The sequence below is a fragment of the Liolophura sinensis genome, chromosome 6, assembly GCF_032854445.1.
Source record: "Liolophura sinensis isolate JHLJ2023 chromosome 6, CUHK_Ljap_v2, whole genome shotgun sequence".
NCBI lineage: Eukaryota > Metazoa > Mollusca > Polyplacophora > Chitonida > Chitonidae > Liolophura > Liolophura sinensis.
In genome coordinates this window covers 4,090,796-4,108,717 of record NC_088300.1, presented here as the reverse complement: position 1 = coordinate 4,108,717, position 17,922 = coordinate 4,090,796, and the positions used below count along the sequence as shown (strand labels likewise).

At 40.0% G+C, this 17,922-nt stretch overlaps 2 protein-coding genes across 2 annotated transcripts; both read left to right on the top strand.

Annotated features, from left to right (window-relative positions):
* The first annotated feature begins 1,359 nt into the window (after window positions 1-1,359).
* LOC135469052 (uncharacterized) lies at window positions 1,360-12,213 on the top strand. The gene is made up of 7 exons (XM_064747573.1): window positions 1,360-1,442; window positions 4,935-5,095; window positions 5,388-5,527; window positions 5,831-6,041; window positions 6,527-6,607; window positions 9,184-9,275; window positions 10,822-12,213. Exons 2-7 carry the CDS (start codon window positions 4,948-4,950, stop codon window positions 10,924-10,926), a joined length of 777 nt encoding a protein of 258 aa, XP_064603643.1. The 5' UTR covers window positions 1,360-1,442; window positions 4,935-4,947; the 3' UTR covers window positions 10,927-12,213.
* Window positions 12,214-14,011: 1,798 nt separating this feature from the next.
* LOC135466161 (carbohydrate sulfotransferase 1-like) lies at window positions 14,012-17,188 on the top strand. Its single transcript, XM_064743538.1, has 3 exons — window positions 14,012-14,018; window positions 15,864-16,119; window positions 16,393-17,188. Exons 1-3 carry the CDS (start codon window positions 14,012-14,014, stop codon window positions 17,186-17,188), a joined length of 1,059 nt encoding a protein of 352 aa, XP_064599608.1.
* The last annotated feature ends 734 nt before the right edge of the window (window positions 17,189-17,922 follow it).

Sequence of the window (17,922 nt, the reverse complement as noted above, 5' to 3'; positions counted from 1 at the left end):
AGCACTGTGTTTTCATAAAATGTGTTCTGAAGATATGGAATACAGGGAAGTATGGAAGGCGTAAGTTAACTTATTGGGCACCATTTAACTCTGTTCGAAAAACTTAATAAACTGGTTAACGCGAACATAAACGATAATATGAAGTAAATGTATATGATAAACCTATGTAGTTTGTCACGGCACCATGTGTAATGGATAACATCTTAAGGTTTTCCTGTGAGAGCACATCAATATCGGTAATATATTAGTGAAATACATGTGCGTCGCATACATTTTTTTTTGGTGAATTATAATATTTAGAAAAATTCGTCCGACTTTAGTCGCTAAAATTTTATGAAACGACTGATTCTTGGCAAACACTGAAACCACTGTATGTCAGTTACCGTCTTTGGTTTCGGTGTCCAAGCCAGATGATCACTCTGTCTTGGCCGTCATGTCACTCAGGTGACAAAAGACCTCGACTGGGTGCTCATCCAGCTTGAACAACTTGGCTTGAGGCGGTAACTGTAACTTACAGTATGGGTAAACACGTATCTGAGCATTGCATCGAGGTGCCCAACAGATAAATGCACCTGCATTCTTTGAGAACCACCGATAAGCTCTGGGTTGCATATTTGCATGTAATAAGATACATGAATGTTCTCTTATCCCTTTGGGGGGGGGGGGGGGGCCTCCGTGGCTCGGTCGGTTAAAGCGCTAGCGCAGCGTAATGACCCAGGAGCCTCTCACCAATGCGGTCGATGTGAGTTCAAGTCCAGCTCATGCTGGCTTCCTCTCCGGCTGTACGTGAGAAGGTCTGTCAGCAACCTGCGGATGGTCGTGGGTTTCCCCCGGGCTGTGCCCGGTTTCCACCCACCATAATGCTGGCCGCCGTTGTATAAGTGAAATATTCTTGAGTACGGCGCAAAACACCAATCAAAATCAATCAATCTTATCCCTGTGTAACTCTAGGAAGGAGGAAACTATAGCACTTCACCAGTTTTCAAGACAAAACTATGTACAGACATGGGGGATCGAATCACAATAAGCTGGATGAGATCATGAAACCTCACCGGTTATGAAATGAACTGACTCAGTCAGCGAGAGTCCGGCCTACGTCTAATGTTATCTCATGTCAGGACAATTCTTCCTAGGACAGATACTTAGTGTAAACATAATTCTATTTAAACAAATAATTAGTGTAGAAGTGAATAAATTTTGTTACATAAGGGGCATAAAATGGGTAATAACTGTTCACCGTGTAATTGAAAATAATAGTTACACCATAGGTAGTAGCCTATTTGTTACGTACTTTCGATGTCCCAGGGTGCAAGTCCGTGTCCTGTTTTTATTGACAAGGTCGTGGTTTTGAAAGTAACTGGACACTCTCTGCAGTCAGTCCATCTGCTTTAACTTGTTTTTACCTTTGTTGTGACAATGATGGGATGACCGTGCTGACTTTGGTAAATGCAAGCCTAGTTATTCTGAAACTACACATAAACTCTCATATTGACTAAATTTTAGTGGTCGAATATCTTAAAGTCAAGCCGTGTGAAAGCAGAACAACAACAACAACAGTAACAATAACAGCATCGATATTTTGCATTTAAGTAACCGCCCAACCTTATAACATGAAATTATGTTCTGTTGCCGATTATACTGATAACATATTGTACAGAGCGCCAAGGCGGTTTGGAAAAGCCCCTGGCATTTTCAGAAACAGCGGTGACATATTATGTGTGGGTGAATAACAGTATGAAAATTCTAACCCGATTGAGAAACACCACGGACTTTACATTAACAGATAGCGTTATGTTCATTCCGTGATAGCGGAATGTGACCCCTTAAACACGGACAAGTGTAAGGGTAGACAAAACTTCGCTAAAACTCAAGATGTAACCTCTCCTGACCTTAAATGAAGAGTCATTAGGTCTAGGAGGAGACATTCTGCACAAAGGCTACATAATTATAGTTCAGGCCTAGATCCCAGATAGTAAGTTGGCAATACACTCTGTAGACTTCATTAAAGTTAATTAGCTTAAGTCCATTAATGGACTTTGTATGGGCGATGGAAGCTGGAATAAGGTGGACAGGGCCAGTTTTATAAACATTCTTAGATGCAGTATATATATTTGTAGGCCCCATATTATTAATATGTCTGTATATAGTGCCTTTGGAACACCTTTTATGTTGTGAAATTTATAAGTGGGTTCGCTGACTTGTGAAGACAGATAATGACTTTAACTGGATGATAACGTTGTTCTTCAAATCAAGTGTATTTGAAACTAGAATGTGTCCTGCAATCTCAAACCTCGTCTGCAGTTAAATGTAGGCCCTACAAATCCACCACTACAGACAAAGGGACAATACTCTTACTTTGTGTCGTATCACGCAATGTTGAATAATCGCTTAACATATTCCTGGACGTGGAAGAGATTCGAGATCACCTCCAAAATGTAATGGATTATAGTGCTTGTGGCAAGGTCAAGCTATGCCAAAGATGTCATCAAAATCCCTGCATAACTTCTGTACGACATGTCTGGTAACAGTGCATGTTCACTTGGATGTCGTATCTCGCAGTAGTGAAAAATGCATTAAAATGTTTTTGGATTCAAATCCAGATGCGGGCCTCCACCAAAATGTGATGGATTGGCGGTTGGCCAAAGGCCAAACTGTGCACCAAATTTCATTTTAATCCGTCCAAAAATTTCAGTAGTTTTTGACAGACGGACAGACAAACAGATACAAACGACGGCAAAACCATATCTCCCTTTGCTTGGTGTGATCTATGCTTGACGGCCATTGAAGAAAATTCATATTTTTGGCTTGAACGTCGTGGTATTTCAAAACAAACGCTTTTATTTAACTGATGTGAAGTTTATGAGGATTCCTACGCCTCTCCACCTACGCTTTATGTATAAATTCTGGTTTGTACATGTGTAACATGGTGCACAGCTAATTACATGCAGCTTTGTCATTTCTTGTTTGCCGCTTAATAAAGGAATTCAAGATTTATAGCGTGAGACGTTTTACATACCTCGCAAGTCCACAGGCTATGACATTGTGTTGAGGTATTTTGTTCAGCGCTGTAACATAATACCTCTGAAAACTGCTTTTTCCACAGTACGGTGTTTATACATAGGGCCTACTATTTAGCTCAAAACACACTGGGATGTTACAGGAGATCTTCAGAGAATGTTAACATCATAATTTTATTGTTAGTCATTAACATGCATTAACTGACAAAATAAAATGCCAACCAGAACTTTAGAATATTCTCTTCACCGCTGATCCCTGACAGAGTGACGTCACACTGTGAGATACTGATATTTACATGCCCTTTCAAGCGATCATGAGAACTAAGCTATATATAGCTACTTACTGCATGTGGGTATTTCCGCAAGGCACGTTGTTAGCTTACAATGTCATTTTTACGACGTGTACATCTCTACGTCTTCAAGGCTTAGATTTAATCACTGAACTGGCATGAATAAACCACATTTGCAGGCAGTATTTTAGACTATGACAGAATTCCAACGGTAACCTCGAGGAGCGTATTAAGCCTACCAGTTTACACGAGCTTGTGGATAGGATAACTAAATTTTCAGTACACATATTCAGTGGAAGGCTGTCCCATCAGGCTAGTTCATAATATAACCATGGGGGGGGGGGGGGGGGGGCGTATACGACGGACACATACAACTAATCCCTGTGATCGTAAGTGACAACATTTGGTAAGTCGTTTCATTTGAGTGCTGTGCTCAGCTTATGAAAATGGGACAGCCTTTGCAAGCTGTAGAGTGCCTGCATAGTACAACGACTGGACTGTCTCCTAGCAGTTAAAGTTGCTTTACCAGTGTAAGAAATTGTATATACCATAAAACAGGCGTCGTATGGTAATAGAACGGAGGTATGTGACTTCATGTATATGGCGGTAAATATGTTCCGTACGACAGACCTGTGTAGTTTTAGTGACCCAGTCCAACCAGTTATTAATTTTAATATCTGTTGAAAATTAGCATTAAAACAACTGTAGCTTCTAGCCATCTGATCGAGATAAATTATCAATGGTATCATCAGTGTCTGAGATAAAGCAACAGCAATAATTCCAGAGAGCATGTGTTTCATTAACCAATAATGATCGTGCGCCTTCTAACAGTTCGTGATGGGGCTTTTCACTCTTCACCTTCCGATGTTGCCAGCGTGTTGGCAACACCACATGGTGTTAAAATCGGCTTTAAACCTGGCGCGATTAACTGTAATTTGAATAAAGCGAAATGCAAATGGCCAAATCGATACTATCATGCAAACTGACCTCAGAAGAGCCGCAGAGGTAAACTTTGATCGCCATATGTGATATTTCCCAGTTGTGTAACATGTTTGTAATGATTGCTTTTGCATACTTGGCAATGACGGATGGCAGTACGTTGGAAACCTGGTGAAATATTTCATTTTCACCTCATTGTCATTTATTCACCAATTTAGATTTTACTGACACAATGACACATGTTTAGCATAATTATTTCACGATGTTTTACAATTCATTATGCTATAATAAATAATCAACTGGCCCAAATGGCTTTTTGTATCCGTAACAAAAAAGAGGACAAGTCCGAAAAAAAAACAATGAATTGCTACATTGTGTAATTATTACACAGACTACATGTCCTGTTATTTTGTAGAATAAAATTAGACATTGGAATCATACAACGGAGAAAACAAATCAACTCTGGCTGTAATTCTAGTGGGCTGCATTTGAACTCTGTTGACATTTATGAACGTATTGTTGAAATATATGATATCAAATAAAGCAGACTCGTCAAACTGGAAACGCTGCACAAGTTAGGTCATGTGCTGTTTAGTGTCTCCTAACCATTGTCTTGGCAGATTGTCATTCAAGTCTGATAAATTTCTAGGAATTTATGATTTCCCCGTGTTTATTTCTGCATTTTTAGCACACTTCGAAATATGGCAGGTGAGGCAGAATGCTCTTATGAAGGCTTCTACCAGTTCCGCTGCAGAACAAACGAACAGGAAACATTGGTTAGATTTTTTCAAGAACATGGCAACGAGACTGGTTTTCAATCAGCACAAAGTTTTATTAGCATCGGCGCAGGTAGGACTTCAGATTTATTTTGTGCTGGTTTCATTTCATATTAACTGTTGTGCACGTTCCTAATACCAGCTGTTTTACCATCGAAAATGTAGTCCGACATTCCAACGGTCGAAACTAATTACTGAGCCATTAATGGTGGGTGCCTATATATGGGTTCACTGTGCTGCATGCTGTATTCCCCATCACCCATCAAAAAAAAAGGTACTATGACCGCATTCATGTTCGTGAAATTTTGTTGTTTACCATGGTAAACACCAATGAAATACCAATTATACGTATAATGATTCTGCAGGTGACGGTCATCTCGACTCGGAGTTGATACGGAATTCCCTACCCGAACTAGCCTCGTATACAGGAATTGAATGCGGTCATCAGATGTACGGCCATCTTTGTGCTACCCTGCAGAGAAGACACGATGAACGACGTGATTCTGTAAGTACTAAATTGTAAATATAATATTAGAAGAAAGGATCTTAATAAGCTTTTCAAATAGCATTATCTGAAGATGCTGTATACAGCAGAATATACCGTTCAGTTATCCATGCTTATTCCGATATAAATACGGAACTCTGGGTTAATTTCAAATGTTAAATTAAACTCCAAACATTCAACATGGCGTATCTGAAGTCTTGGGACTTACCTAGGGCGTATTTTTGGTGTGTATGGTCGTAATTTCTTATCTGGTGTCCAATACACTTAACTGTGCGAAACTTTCTGTTTTCATGATATACACAGTTATCTACCCTGGACGTCCGCTTGGTTAACAGTACAGTGGGGGAGTATCCAGGCCCTGACGGCCCGGTTGACGTGGTTTTCATGATGCATCTGCTCTACTACTTCGGGGATGAGCGCTGTTCTGTCATCCAGAAAGCCATGGACTGGCTTAAACCTCGAGGCCGACTTGTTATAGGCGTTGTTAATAAAGGAAATATCCTACAAAAATTAGGTATATTGAAATATATCGATACTAAAGACCGATTTGTCCCTTATACAGTATCCGATGTTTTCGTTGTGCGAACAACTAAAACAAATCTTTTCTTCGCCGTATTCCTTAACTGATGCTTATGAAACCCCATTTTTTTCAGTAAATCATGCTTTATGATTATGGCGTTAATATGTGTGCGCATAGATTGCAGTCTTGCCATGTAGGTGCAATTGGTAAAAACCTGACAATTAAACATTTTAACTGAATTTAATAAAGGTGTTTATTTTGATTGTACAAGGCTTCACTTTTGAAATTGAATGTGTATAATTTTGACAAAATCAATATGTACACGCTGCTGATAAAGGAGTTTGGTTCTGTCTAACTTAACACACTGAATTTTAAACAGATTTTATATATTAGCAAAGTATCTAGCCATTTTCACACCATCTCTATATAAAGTTGTGGCACGATTTAAACGACGTGCAATATTTCCATTATATTTGTAGCGAACGTTGGGAAAACCAATTTGGTGTCATGGGTAGAGAAGATCGCTACCAATCTGCAGACGCTGGGACTGGGGTACACCGGTGAGTGAGTTAAAACGGGTTCAGAGACTACACAAGTGAGTGAATTTAGGTTTAAACCGGTTCAGAGACTATACAAGTGAGTGAGTTTAGGCTTAAAACGGGTTCAGAGAATAGAAAAGTAAGTGAGTTTAGGTTTAAAACGGGTTCAGAGAATATACAAGTGAGTGAGTTTAGGTTTAAAACGGGTTCAGAGAATATACAAGTGAGTGAGTTTAGGTTTAAAACTGGTTCAGAGACTAGACAAGTGAATGAGTTTAGGCTTAAAACGGGTTCAGAGACTATACAAGTGAGTGAGTTTAGGCTTAAAACCTGTTCACAGATTACAAAAGTGAGTGAGTTTAGGCTTAAAACGGGTTCAGAGAATGGACAAGTGAGTGAGTTTAGTTTTAAAACGGGTTCAAAGAATAGACAAGTGAGTGAGTTTAGGATTTTACGGGGTTCAGAGACTACACAAGTGAGTGAGTTTAGGATTTTAAGGGGTTCAGGGACTACACAAGTGAGTGACTTTAGGCTTATAACGGGTTCAAAGACTAGACAAGTGAGTTAGTTTAGGCTTAAAACGGGCTCAGATTCTACACAAGTGAGTGAGCTTCGGCTTAAAATGGGTTCAGAGACTACACAAGTGAGTGAGTTTAGGCTTAAAATAGGCATAGGTCAAACTGATGGTTCACTGATGTCCTAGTCCCAGGATCACGAAGCTGTATTGGACTTAAGTCAGTCTTAGTCTTCAAAATATTTAATTGCACTGAAATCGTGAGTTACTTTAGGAATTTTCACTTCAATACTACAATTTGTCTTAGTTCTTTATTACAAAATTAAAAATTATTGTCTAAGTTTAAGTGTAAGTTGATGAGTAATACCACAAATTAAGACTAAGTCTGACTTAGGTGTAAGGTTGCTCCGTGTTCCCAGGACCTAATCAGTGATCATTTATTATCAGTGACACACCAATGGTCAACAATTACAATTCTCTAAATTACACCATCTTTACGCAAATTACGCGGAATTTTTAATGAGACTTCCCCCAGCCTCGTGGCAAGAGTAAGGTTTAGGCGAACCCTTGCTTACACTCGTTCTACAGTTATAGTGGGAAACAGCTCCTGATTGCATAGTTAAGATCATTCTCGTCCGTTCGCTAGGTCATCTGAGACGTGGGTTCAATCCGATTCGTGGGCAGGCATTCTGCTGCTATGTACTGTCGAAGGGCACTCATCGTAAGAGAGGACAGCTTTAAAAGACAAGACCTCTAAAATCGAAGTAGGCATCACCCAATAGACCACTTAAAACCATACGTAAATATATTTTAATTTATTTTTTTTTATAGATTTTTATGAAAAGAGTTAAAGGCGGTCAAACATTTGACTTCTCAGGCGGGCTTTATGGAACATACTATCAGAGGTTAGGAACTCTGACGTCACAGGCAATTTTTTCAACCCTATCAGGACCCTGAACGTTGGAATAACTCTTTTTACTCATGAGTGAAAGATTACTGAAATAATGTTCCCAAAAATTCCTTCCTTCTGGTGAACATCAGGGAGAAAGAGTGATGAGAGGTCAGAGTTTCTGGATACTTACTTTAGGCACATGTATAGAAAAGCGCTAAAGGGAAAAACCAAGTTATTTCAAAAGAACAAATTCAGAGAAGAAAAAACTAAATACATAAGAATGTGACACCAGTTGCAGTGAAATGGATAAATCCGTACAGTGAAACTTTCTCGGTAACCTGAGTAGATGTCTAATGCGGTTACGCTGCCGCAACTTTCCAAATATATCAATCACTGTCCAGTGAAAATGAACATGTAGCCCTAAATGTCCTGTAGAAATAAATTTACTGATGTCTGCGTGTCTCGATGAAGCCCACAAGCTCTTTTGATACTCTGTCCAAAATGATATATGCAAGAAATAACTTTCGAAAAGTCGCTTAAGCTCGATAGGAAATTAAACCGTTGTGAATTCGTGCAGACATAATGTTAACTGTCTGGACAGAGGTGCGTGAGAAACATGTATATGATTTATTTATTTATTTATTTGATTGGGGTTTTAGGTCAAAAATATTTCACTTATGCGACGGCGGTCATAAGGCCATTATGGTGGGAGGAAACCGGGCAGAGCCCGGAGGAAACCCACGATCTTCCGGAGGTTGCTGGCAGACCTTCCCACGTATAGTCGCTGAGGAAGCCAGCATGAACTGGACTTGAACTCACAGCGACCGCATTGGTGAGAGGCTCCTGCGCTAGCGCGCTAACCAACTGAGCCACGGAGGCCCCCACGTATATGACATCGGTTTTCAAAATGCGCAAAATAAACTATATGTGTAATAAATTTTCGCCCTGAAAATATGCTTCATGCTCAGTGACATACGATTGTCATGCCTCGGTTGTAACCGTTACACCACAATGCGGTGAGGGTGAGGGTTTGTGGGGTGGGAGGAAGGTAATGCGCATAACCAACAGGACAAGCCATATGTAGCTGTCTGTATATATACTTATATTTTGTGAATTCTTTTTCCATTATGGCATCTCAAATGTCATCACCCCAGCTCAAACACAAGTCCGTGTTTTTGTTATTCTTTACAGAATACGAAGTGGTTCACGAATTCCGCCCCGCCGGCTGTGACCGGAGATTCGCAGAGTTCGTTCTGAGGAGAGCCCCTGTCATTGATGCTGAGGTACATCATTGTCTGTTGGTATTATGATATTGTTAAGTATGTCTTAAATTTGAGCTGACCTTGGGTACAGTGATAAGGGCAGACAATCAGACTGTTTTCATCAGACCCGGAAGAGTGTTATCTGGACAGTCTAATCATGGTATGCTGTGCGCCCCGTCTATTTCACGCCTGGTCTGTTTTACTCTTGTTTTATTACGTTTGCGTTATTGTACGCTATTGTTATGTGCCAGAGATGTAGTTTGCTTACAAGTATTTTACGTGTTTTTGTCACTGTAACTGATTTTAGAGATAACACGCATGTATGTAAAGGCAGGAAGTTGCAATGGACCGATAGATTAGTACCCAGATGATCATTTCCCAGGCGTGTTTTAGAACTACGAATTCCGTGTATTCTTGAAAAACTTCAGCTAGTGTGTACAACTCTGCCTGATCAGGATTCTTTTTTATCTCGAAAGTCACAAACCGATTAGAATATATACGAACAGTACAGAATGAAAATGAGTGTTTCGCTTATAAACATATTTCTTTTAAATACGATAAATGCGTGCCGGTGTTTATTAATAAAGACTAAGTTTTGTTTTTAATTATTTGATTGGTGTTTTACGCCGCACTCAGGTATATTTCACTTATACGACGGCATTATGGTGGGAGAAAACCGGGCAGAGCCCGGGGGGGGGGGGGCACATACGACCATCCGCAGGTTTCTGGAAGATCTTCCCACGTACGCCCGTAATTGAAGAGGTGTATTTATTATAATAAATGTATGAAATGTTTACACAGTGTAATGTGGTGGATATTTTTAATAAACACAAATAGCACACATAGCAAACAGGGCTCTGGTATGAAGTTCCCAAAGCTGATCAATGTAAAAGATTTTAAGAGATGTGTTTACAACCGTTGGCATATTGACATCCTAAACACTTTTACATGTTTACCCGCTTTTTACATTTAATAATATAAAATCATGTTTACTGGACTGCCTGTGCGGATAGGAAATATCCACCACATTACCATAATATACACAACTGTTTGATGCGTAACCTTTATCAATAAGTACCAGGGCGCGTTTATTAAGTGTGGCAGGAATGTGTTTCTTTTTAGTGTGTAGACTGTTGGCTGTGCTCGTGGAATGGCCAGTGTGTTAGCACTTTAAGGGGCACCAGTTCCGTGTTGGTGCATTTCTTTGACAATAATGAGCATTGGGAGGCCCAGTTTCCCGGAAATGTCTGTGGCGTTATTATTTTGCTTGGGATGGCCGTCGTATATTAATATTGACACCAGTTTTTTGGGGTCGTCCTAAGAATGACATGCGACCAAAATATCCTGTATTCAAAGTGGCATAAATCTAGAAGCTCCAATTTGTAAACACTGTAAAGCTAAGACAACATTTAATGTTAATTAAGGATTTTTTGTGGCTTGGACAAATAGAGTTGTTTAACTAAAAAAAAACGATGTTTACATTAGATTTACAGATTATTAGTCTTTTATTAGTGATATGATTTATGTCACTAATTTATATTGTCAAGCGTTTTCTTATTTGTTTCAGGCTGATGAAATCTTCAACTTTTTACCGACACAATATGAACCTGGAACGACACATATTAAACATGGTACCCATGTCTTTGTTATCCAGAAAGAAAAGTGTAGATAGAGTGACCTCCCTTGTCAGATGAAGGCAAGGTGACACAGCCTCTGTAACCAACGAGCATGATACTATGTAGGTTATGTCATCACAGTAGCTACTTGTGACCTCAGTAACCAGCAACACTCAAGCTTTGTAGGTTATGTCATCACACTATCCACTTGTGACCTCAGAAACCAGCAAGCATCATGTTGTGTAGGTAATGTAGTCACAGTATCTACTTGTGTCCTCAGTAGGTTATGTCATCACAGTAGTTACTTGTGACCTCAGTAACTAGTGAGCATATTGCTGTGTAGGTTATGTCATCACAATATCTACTCGTGGCGTCAGTACCCAGCGAGCATGATACTATGTAGTTTATGTCATCACAGTAGCTACTTTTGACCTCAGTAACTAGTGAGCATCATACTTTGTAGGCTATGTCATCACAGTAGCTACTTGTGTCCTCAGTAACCAGCGAGCATCGTACTGTGTAGGTTATGTAGTCACAGTATCTACTTTTGACCTCTGTAACCAGCGAGCGTGATATTATGTAGGTTATGTCGTCACAGTATCCACTTGTAACCTCAGTAACCAGCGATCATCATACTGAGTAGGTTTTGTTATTACAGTAGCTACTTGTGACGTCAGTAACTAGCGAGCATGATACTATGTAGGTTATGTCATCATAGTAGCTACTTGTGACGTCAGTAACCAGCGAGCGTCATGCTGTGTAGGTTATGTCATGACAGTAACTACTTGTGACATCAGTAACTAGTGAGCATTATGTTGTGTAGGTTATGTCACCACAGTAACTACTAGTGACCTCAGTAACTATTGAGCATCGTGCTGTGTAGGTTATGTCATCACAGTAACTACTTGTGACGTCAGTAACTAGTGAGCATCATGTTGTGTAGGTTATGTCATGACAGTAGTTACTTGTGACCTTAGTAACTAGCGAGCACCATGCTGTGTAGGATATGTCATCACAGTAACTACTAGTGACCTCAGTAACTATTGAGCATCGTGCTGTGTAGTTTATGTAATCACAGTAACTACTTGTGACCATTTTTCTGAAAAAAAAAACATGTAGTTGTAAAGCATTCAGCAGTGTTTCAAAGGACTCGTGATTGCTTCAACTCATGTTCCAGAGTGTGGTCATCCAATAGTGTTTAAACTGTTTTGTTAACACTTTCTGTTCACCGTTTGTTCCAGCCTTACCTTACCTAAACTGGGTATTTATCTTAACTATCCAACAAAATAGATGTTCATACATTTTGTATAAATAAATGTTATATATTTTATTCGGTGCATAAAAAGGACTATATTCTACGTTTTTCATATCACTGTAAATAAATAACTATATATACAGAATTATGGCGTATGTTTTCTTTGTAATTTATCGTAGTCAGGGCCCGAAGTTCAAATACGCTGCTCCCGTAGTCTTACGACTACCTGGCGCTTTCGCGTTATCCAGCTAAAGCCTGTATTGTTTGTCAAAGTATAATTTTAAACGGGAGAATGTTTTTTTTTGACCAGGCCATATAGACGCTATATCAGTTATATCATGGCTAAAAACAAGATGCCACTATAACCAGTACATGAACCGACTCACACGTCAGCTGCTAACATCAGAACGGGAATTTTGGACTGTGGACATGCTGAGAGACCCATCAGTTGAGTGAGTGAATGAGTGCTTCGGGTTTACCGTCGTGCTCAACAATTTTTCAGTCATATGACGACGAAGCACTCATTAGGGTGTATGTAATGTACCTCCTAGTTGCAGGACGGATTTCCACCGCTCTTTTATCTAGTGCTGCTTCACTGAGACGCCTTTCCAAAGGCAAGTAAGCAGCCCCGCCCGAGCCAGTATACTGATTCAAGTCAACCAGCCGTTGCACTATCCCCTTCATGCTAAACGCCAAGCGAGGAAGTTACAACTTCCTCTTTTAAAGTCTTGGGTGTGACTCGACCCAGGATTAATCCTGGATCAAACGCCTTTACTCAAAGTTTCTTAAATTCTACGGAAAGTTAGAAAAGATGTACAGAGCGTTCATGATCTGTCATAGTCATATTTAATTTCGATTAAACCAGATACAGCGGCTTTACGCTAATATATATTAGCTTTACGCTTTACGCTATATATATATATATATATATATATATATATATATATATATATATATATATATATATATATATATATATATATATATATATATATATATACTTCTTTGAGAACTGTTGTTTTAAGTTGTTTTGGGACCGGGCCGTGGTCCAACGGGTACATTGTATATTTATATACATATTCTGTCGCTGAAAATCTTTATGTATAATTAACATTGAGCTAAATGTTTCTGTCCCCTTATTCTTATGTTACAACAAAAAATCCGTGAGGGCGGGAGAGCAGCTGAGAAGAGTTTTTTAGCTACTTCCGCTCTTGCCCACTCCGTCCTGGGATTAAGGCTGCTAACTGAGGCACTGCTGTGTAGGAAAGAATTCTGGCTGATACGAGATTTACACTCCAGGGCTGCCATCACACTGAAGTAGTGATGTAAGACAATATATGTAAGACGTAGAGCGATCAAACATCTGGTCACTGATCCGATCGAACAAATGATCAATTTATTTCAGTCCATGATAAGTCTCTAAGCATTTAGCTCAAGAACAATGTTTTAATAAAGCAGAATATTCACTCATTGAACATGTGAGCATATGAGTTGCTTAGCGAAAACATATTATATTTCAGTTTTTGAGACGAACGGCTCTGTACAATCAACAGGTGCGCTGTCCGTGAGAACTCACCCGCCAGTCGCAGACGTACACTAATCCACTTTACATTGATCCTGTTATTTTACATTTTTACTTCATTTTTTACTTGTATTGGGTGTTTGTAGTAGGTTAATCCTGAATGGCTGTCATAATATGATCTCATACTATATGTGGCTGCCTGGCGCTATGTAAGCACATGCGCAGTCGCGTTCAGACCGTCTCCAGACCGGATAGCGTGCCATTCGTGATCGTCCTCTGAAATATGCCTCGGTGTCGGACATTCCTAACACGGAAATGTCCAGCACTTACAGCGCCCGTATTGCTGGTGATCATTTTGTGGATCATGTCAGGTAGGGGATTTAGAGACCAAGGCTTCCAATACAAAGTTGTGTGAAGCAAAAAATAACCGAAGCCAATTATGATTTTATAAAGTTTCCTATAAACCACAGCAGAGACAAATTAAGTAGTTGCAAAATGCGCTTTGCCTAACGTCCACGCCAGAATAGAGCGAAAAACTTACGTTACTGCGGTAAATGCTCTTCGCGTAATGTTGCGAAAACTTTGTTAAGTCTGGCCTCGTGTCGCCCATAACGCTGGTCGGAAGGCTGACGTGAAAGAATAGGTAAATGCAAACAAAAAAGATCTGATTTTATCGCTTATTTATGTACATTATGGGATTAAAATTGATACACTGAGTAGATGTTAAGATAACACTGATTTAACTTCTTGCCTTTAAGATCCATCTAAATGGTGAACAAATTTTGACAATTTATTGCACTAATGGCCCTCTGCTACTACTTCGGATGTTTGTATTCTAACAAGAATGTGGGTGTGCATGCGTGTTGGACAGGAGGAATGTTCAGAGAGTAACTGTCAGTAGTGTCAGGAAGTAAGTAAGCGATGATATATTGTAGAACACGTCGTTAACTGGCTGGAAATTTTGTTTTATCATAGAAATATGATATTCTTGAAACCCTTTCTTGACCAAAGGACACGAGCTGTGAGCTATAGGGTAAATGTATTGTGAATGCGAATGTACGGTTTTCTGGTCTACGCATGCGCCTCTCTGTCTTGAGCTGCATCGAAACCCAAGAGTGTACAAACACTATATTATTTAACATTAAATTAAAGAACAAATCGGAATGACGTCAACAAGGCCCTGACATCTTTTCGCAAAAGTCACTCGCATTATTCGCAGTGTATCGCATTAATTTATTCATAAATTAAGTTCCATTAATAATGAACATATTATATGCGATGCATTTGATCTTGCTTTTTAAACCTATTGTTATACGTCAATCTTCCAACTCATATCATTTATTATTTATTTTATTTATTTGATTGGTGTTTTACGCCGTGCTCAAGAATATTTCACTTATACGACGGCGGCCAGCACTATGGTGGGTGGAAACCGGGCAGAGAAACCCACGACCATCCGCAGGCTGCTGCAGACCTTTCCACATACGGCCGGAGAGGAAGCCAGCATGAGCATGACTTGAACTCACAGCGACCGCATTGGTGAGAGACTCCTGGGTCATTACGCTGCACTAGCGCACTAACCAACTGAGCCACGGAGGACCCTCCAATTCATATCGATGCACTGGGTTATAAAATCACACATATACATCCTCCCTGTCTATAGATTATGTCTGGTAGACTGGTCACTGTAATAATTGTTATGTGGTTGAGGGCTAGTGTACTCATACACTGCGCAATAATAATGAAGTATTTAACGTTTAGACTGCATCGCTAAACTAAGACTGCTCTTGAAAAACGCATGGCCTACGCAACAAATGTAATTCTTGTGAAAACATTTGATTGGGCTCATGCTGGCTTCCTCTCCAGTCGTTTGTGAGAAAGTCTACCAGCATTCTACGGATGGGCGTGGGATTCCCCCTACCTCTGCCCGATTTCCTTCCACCATAGTGCCGGCCGCCGTCGTATGTAAGTGAAATATTGCTGAGCACGGCGTAACACTCAATCAAATAGGGCCTAAGTTAATAAAAAAATAAGTGGAGCTAGCCAAAAAAAAAATCTTCCCACAATGTTTGTGTTGTCTTCTATATGTGGGCATATATTTTGGAGGCTGCGGATATGCTAGCTTCATATGTCCGTAGCCATTTCGTTATTCATCAGTAAGTTGCAGCTTTACGAAATGCTTATATTAATAGGATTTTATTGCAATTGTTTTTCAGATGCACTGTTAAAAACCCCAATAAGGCAGCCTGGATTTCCTGATACCCCACCAATGACAGTCAGGTCACATGATGCCCATTCCAACCAATCTCGTAAGGTCCTTGTCTTTGCGTATTTCCGGTCTGGATCAACCTTCACGAGTGCAACTCTAAGTCGCCTTAATGGCTCTTTCTTCGCCTTCGAACCTTTGCACGTGTTGTACGAATTTCTGATGGAGACTCATAGAGTGTTGGATTTCATGAACGGAAAAATACAGTGAGTCTAATCAGTGAGAAAGCTCATTTTTAGTATCTGCATTCTGCTTACTCTCAAAAAGTAAGCCACTTAACCGCTGTACCGCACTTCCCACAACCAACAAATACACACATTAAGGAGATAAAACATACCTCTGTAACAAACCAAAATCTTCTAATTTTAAAACTGGTCATTTAAAACTTGGATTTTAGAAGCTTTACGACATACGTACATAACATGGAATTTTTTCAATATTTATAACGTAACCAGATTTTATTTTGTTCTTCTGACCAGACCACCATTGGTGCAGGGATTTGAGGGTGCATACAAAGTCAGTTTGATCCAGGCCTTACTCACGTGTGACCTCTACAATGTGGATATCTCTACTTTGTTGCTGGGTTTTTTACCAAAGTTCTCTTGGCAAATCCAGCATTTCCAAGAATGTATCAGAAATGCGCCAGGGTCACGGGACAGCAAATACTCATCCTCTTGTGTGGACAGTCTGAAGCAAATGTGCATATCGGCACCAGTGCGCATCGTAAAGACGATTCGTTTGTCCATGGAGACGGTCGGGAGAATGCTGGATGACATTCCAGACTTGAAGGTGATACACTTGATTCGAGATCCGCGGGGACAGTTTGGATCAGGGGCGCGCCATTCCAAGAGAAACGTACAACTTTTCCAACATAAAGTTTGCAACAAGGTTACCAACGATGTTAAAACTCGTCTGGAACTGGAACAAAGACACCCAAATTCTTTCCTTGAAGTGATCTATGAAGATCTGGCTCATAATCCTCAGCATACTGTTCAGAAGATGTATGACTTCCTGGGTCTGACCTTGCCACCGTACGTCATTCAGTGGATAAAAGAATCCACATCGGCAGAGACCGATGATAACGGTTATCTGGCGACAAAAAGGTCCAACTCAACTGAAGCGGCCTACCGATGGTTGAGCTATGTCCCATGGAATTATGTCGTCTTCTTCCAGACTAGGTGTACCTGGTTACTAAAGCACGGGAACTTTCCCTTTTTTGAGAAAAAGGAAGACATGAAACAGTTTGTCATTCCATGCCGGCCATTAGTGAGATGAAAATGGTAAATGTTTAGATGTATGTGTAAATGTGTGGTTAGTCATAACGGTACACGTAACTACACATGGATCATCTGCTTTTTTATCAGAATGGTTGGAGTGTGCCGATGTCTGTGTGCTATTTGTCTCTTCCTCGGGATATTCAGATGGGGGCGTTGTCAACACATACATATTTCACTGCCCTATTTAGTGAGCTGTATGTGATAAACATTAAAGCTTATATGTGTACCAAGTCAAACCTCGTGGTTTGTAATGCGTGCTACTTATCACAATCATTCAGACTGATTCACGTGACTAGCCGTCTAAGCCGTTCACGATCAAACTGAACTGAATATATGCCGATTCTCGTATGCAATAAACTACAACCTTTTCCTCTTGTGAATTGTGCCGGGATACAAAACGTCACACTTGGGACCACTATCACCTGCACATTAAGACTCAATGCTGAATTTTGGCTCCAGGTTCGGTGAAGTGATTTTTCCAGGCCGCAGTCCCACTTCCTTTACCTCACAGTTTTAAATTAAAGAAAGAGATGCAGCCTAAAGCGAAGACTATGTTGCAGCTGTATCTACATGTACCTCACCCAACTAGCAACAGGGAGAAAGGCGCATGCCCAACACATATACATCAATTAAAAATGCCGAATTAATTCTGGGTTAATTTTGTCATTTTGAAGTAATTGTGAAGTGTTTCTATCGCCTGAAGTTTACTGAAATCTCAGTAGACTGTTCAAG

Coding starts and splice junctions, on each gene's coding strand:
- LOC135466161 (XM_064743538.1), top strand. Junction 16,120..16,392: donor TTCATGAACGGAAAAATACA/GTGAGTCTAATC, acceptor TCTTCTGACCAG/ACCACCATTGGTGCAGGGAT.
- LOC135469052 (XM_064747573.1), top strand. CDS start 4,948: ATGGCAGGTGAGGCAGAATGCTCTTATGAAGGCTTCTACCAGTTCCGC. Junction 5,528..5,830: donor ACGATGAACGACGTGATTCT/GTAAGTACTAAA, acceptor TGATATACACAG/TTATCTACCCTGGACGTCCG. Junction 6,608..9,183: donor GCTGGGACTGGGGTACACCG/GTGAGTGAGTTA, acceptor TATTCTTTACAG/AATACGAAGTGGTTCACGAA.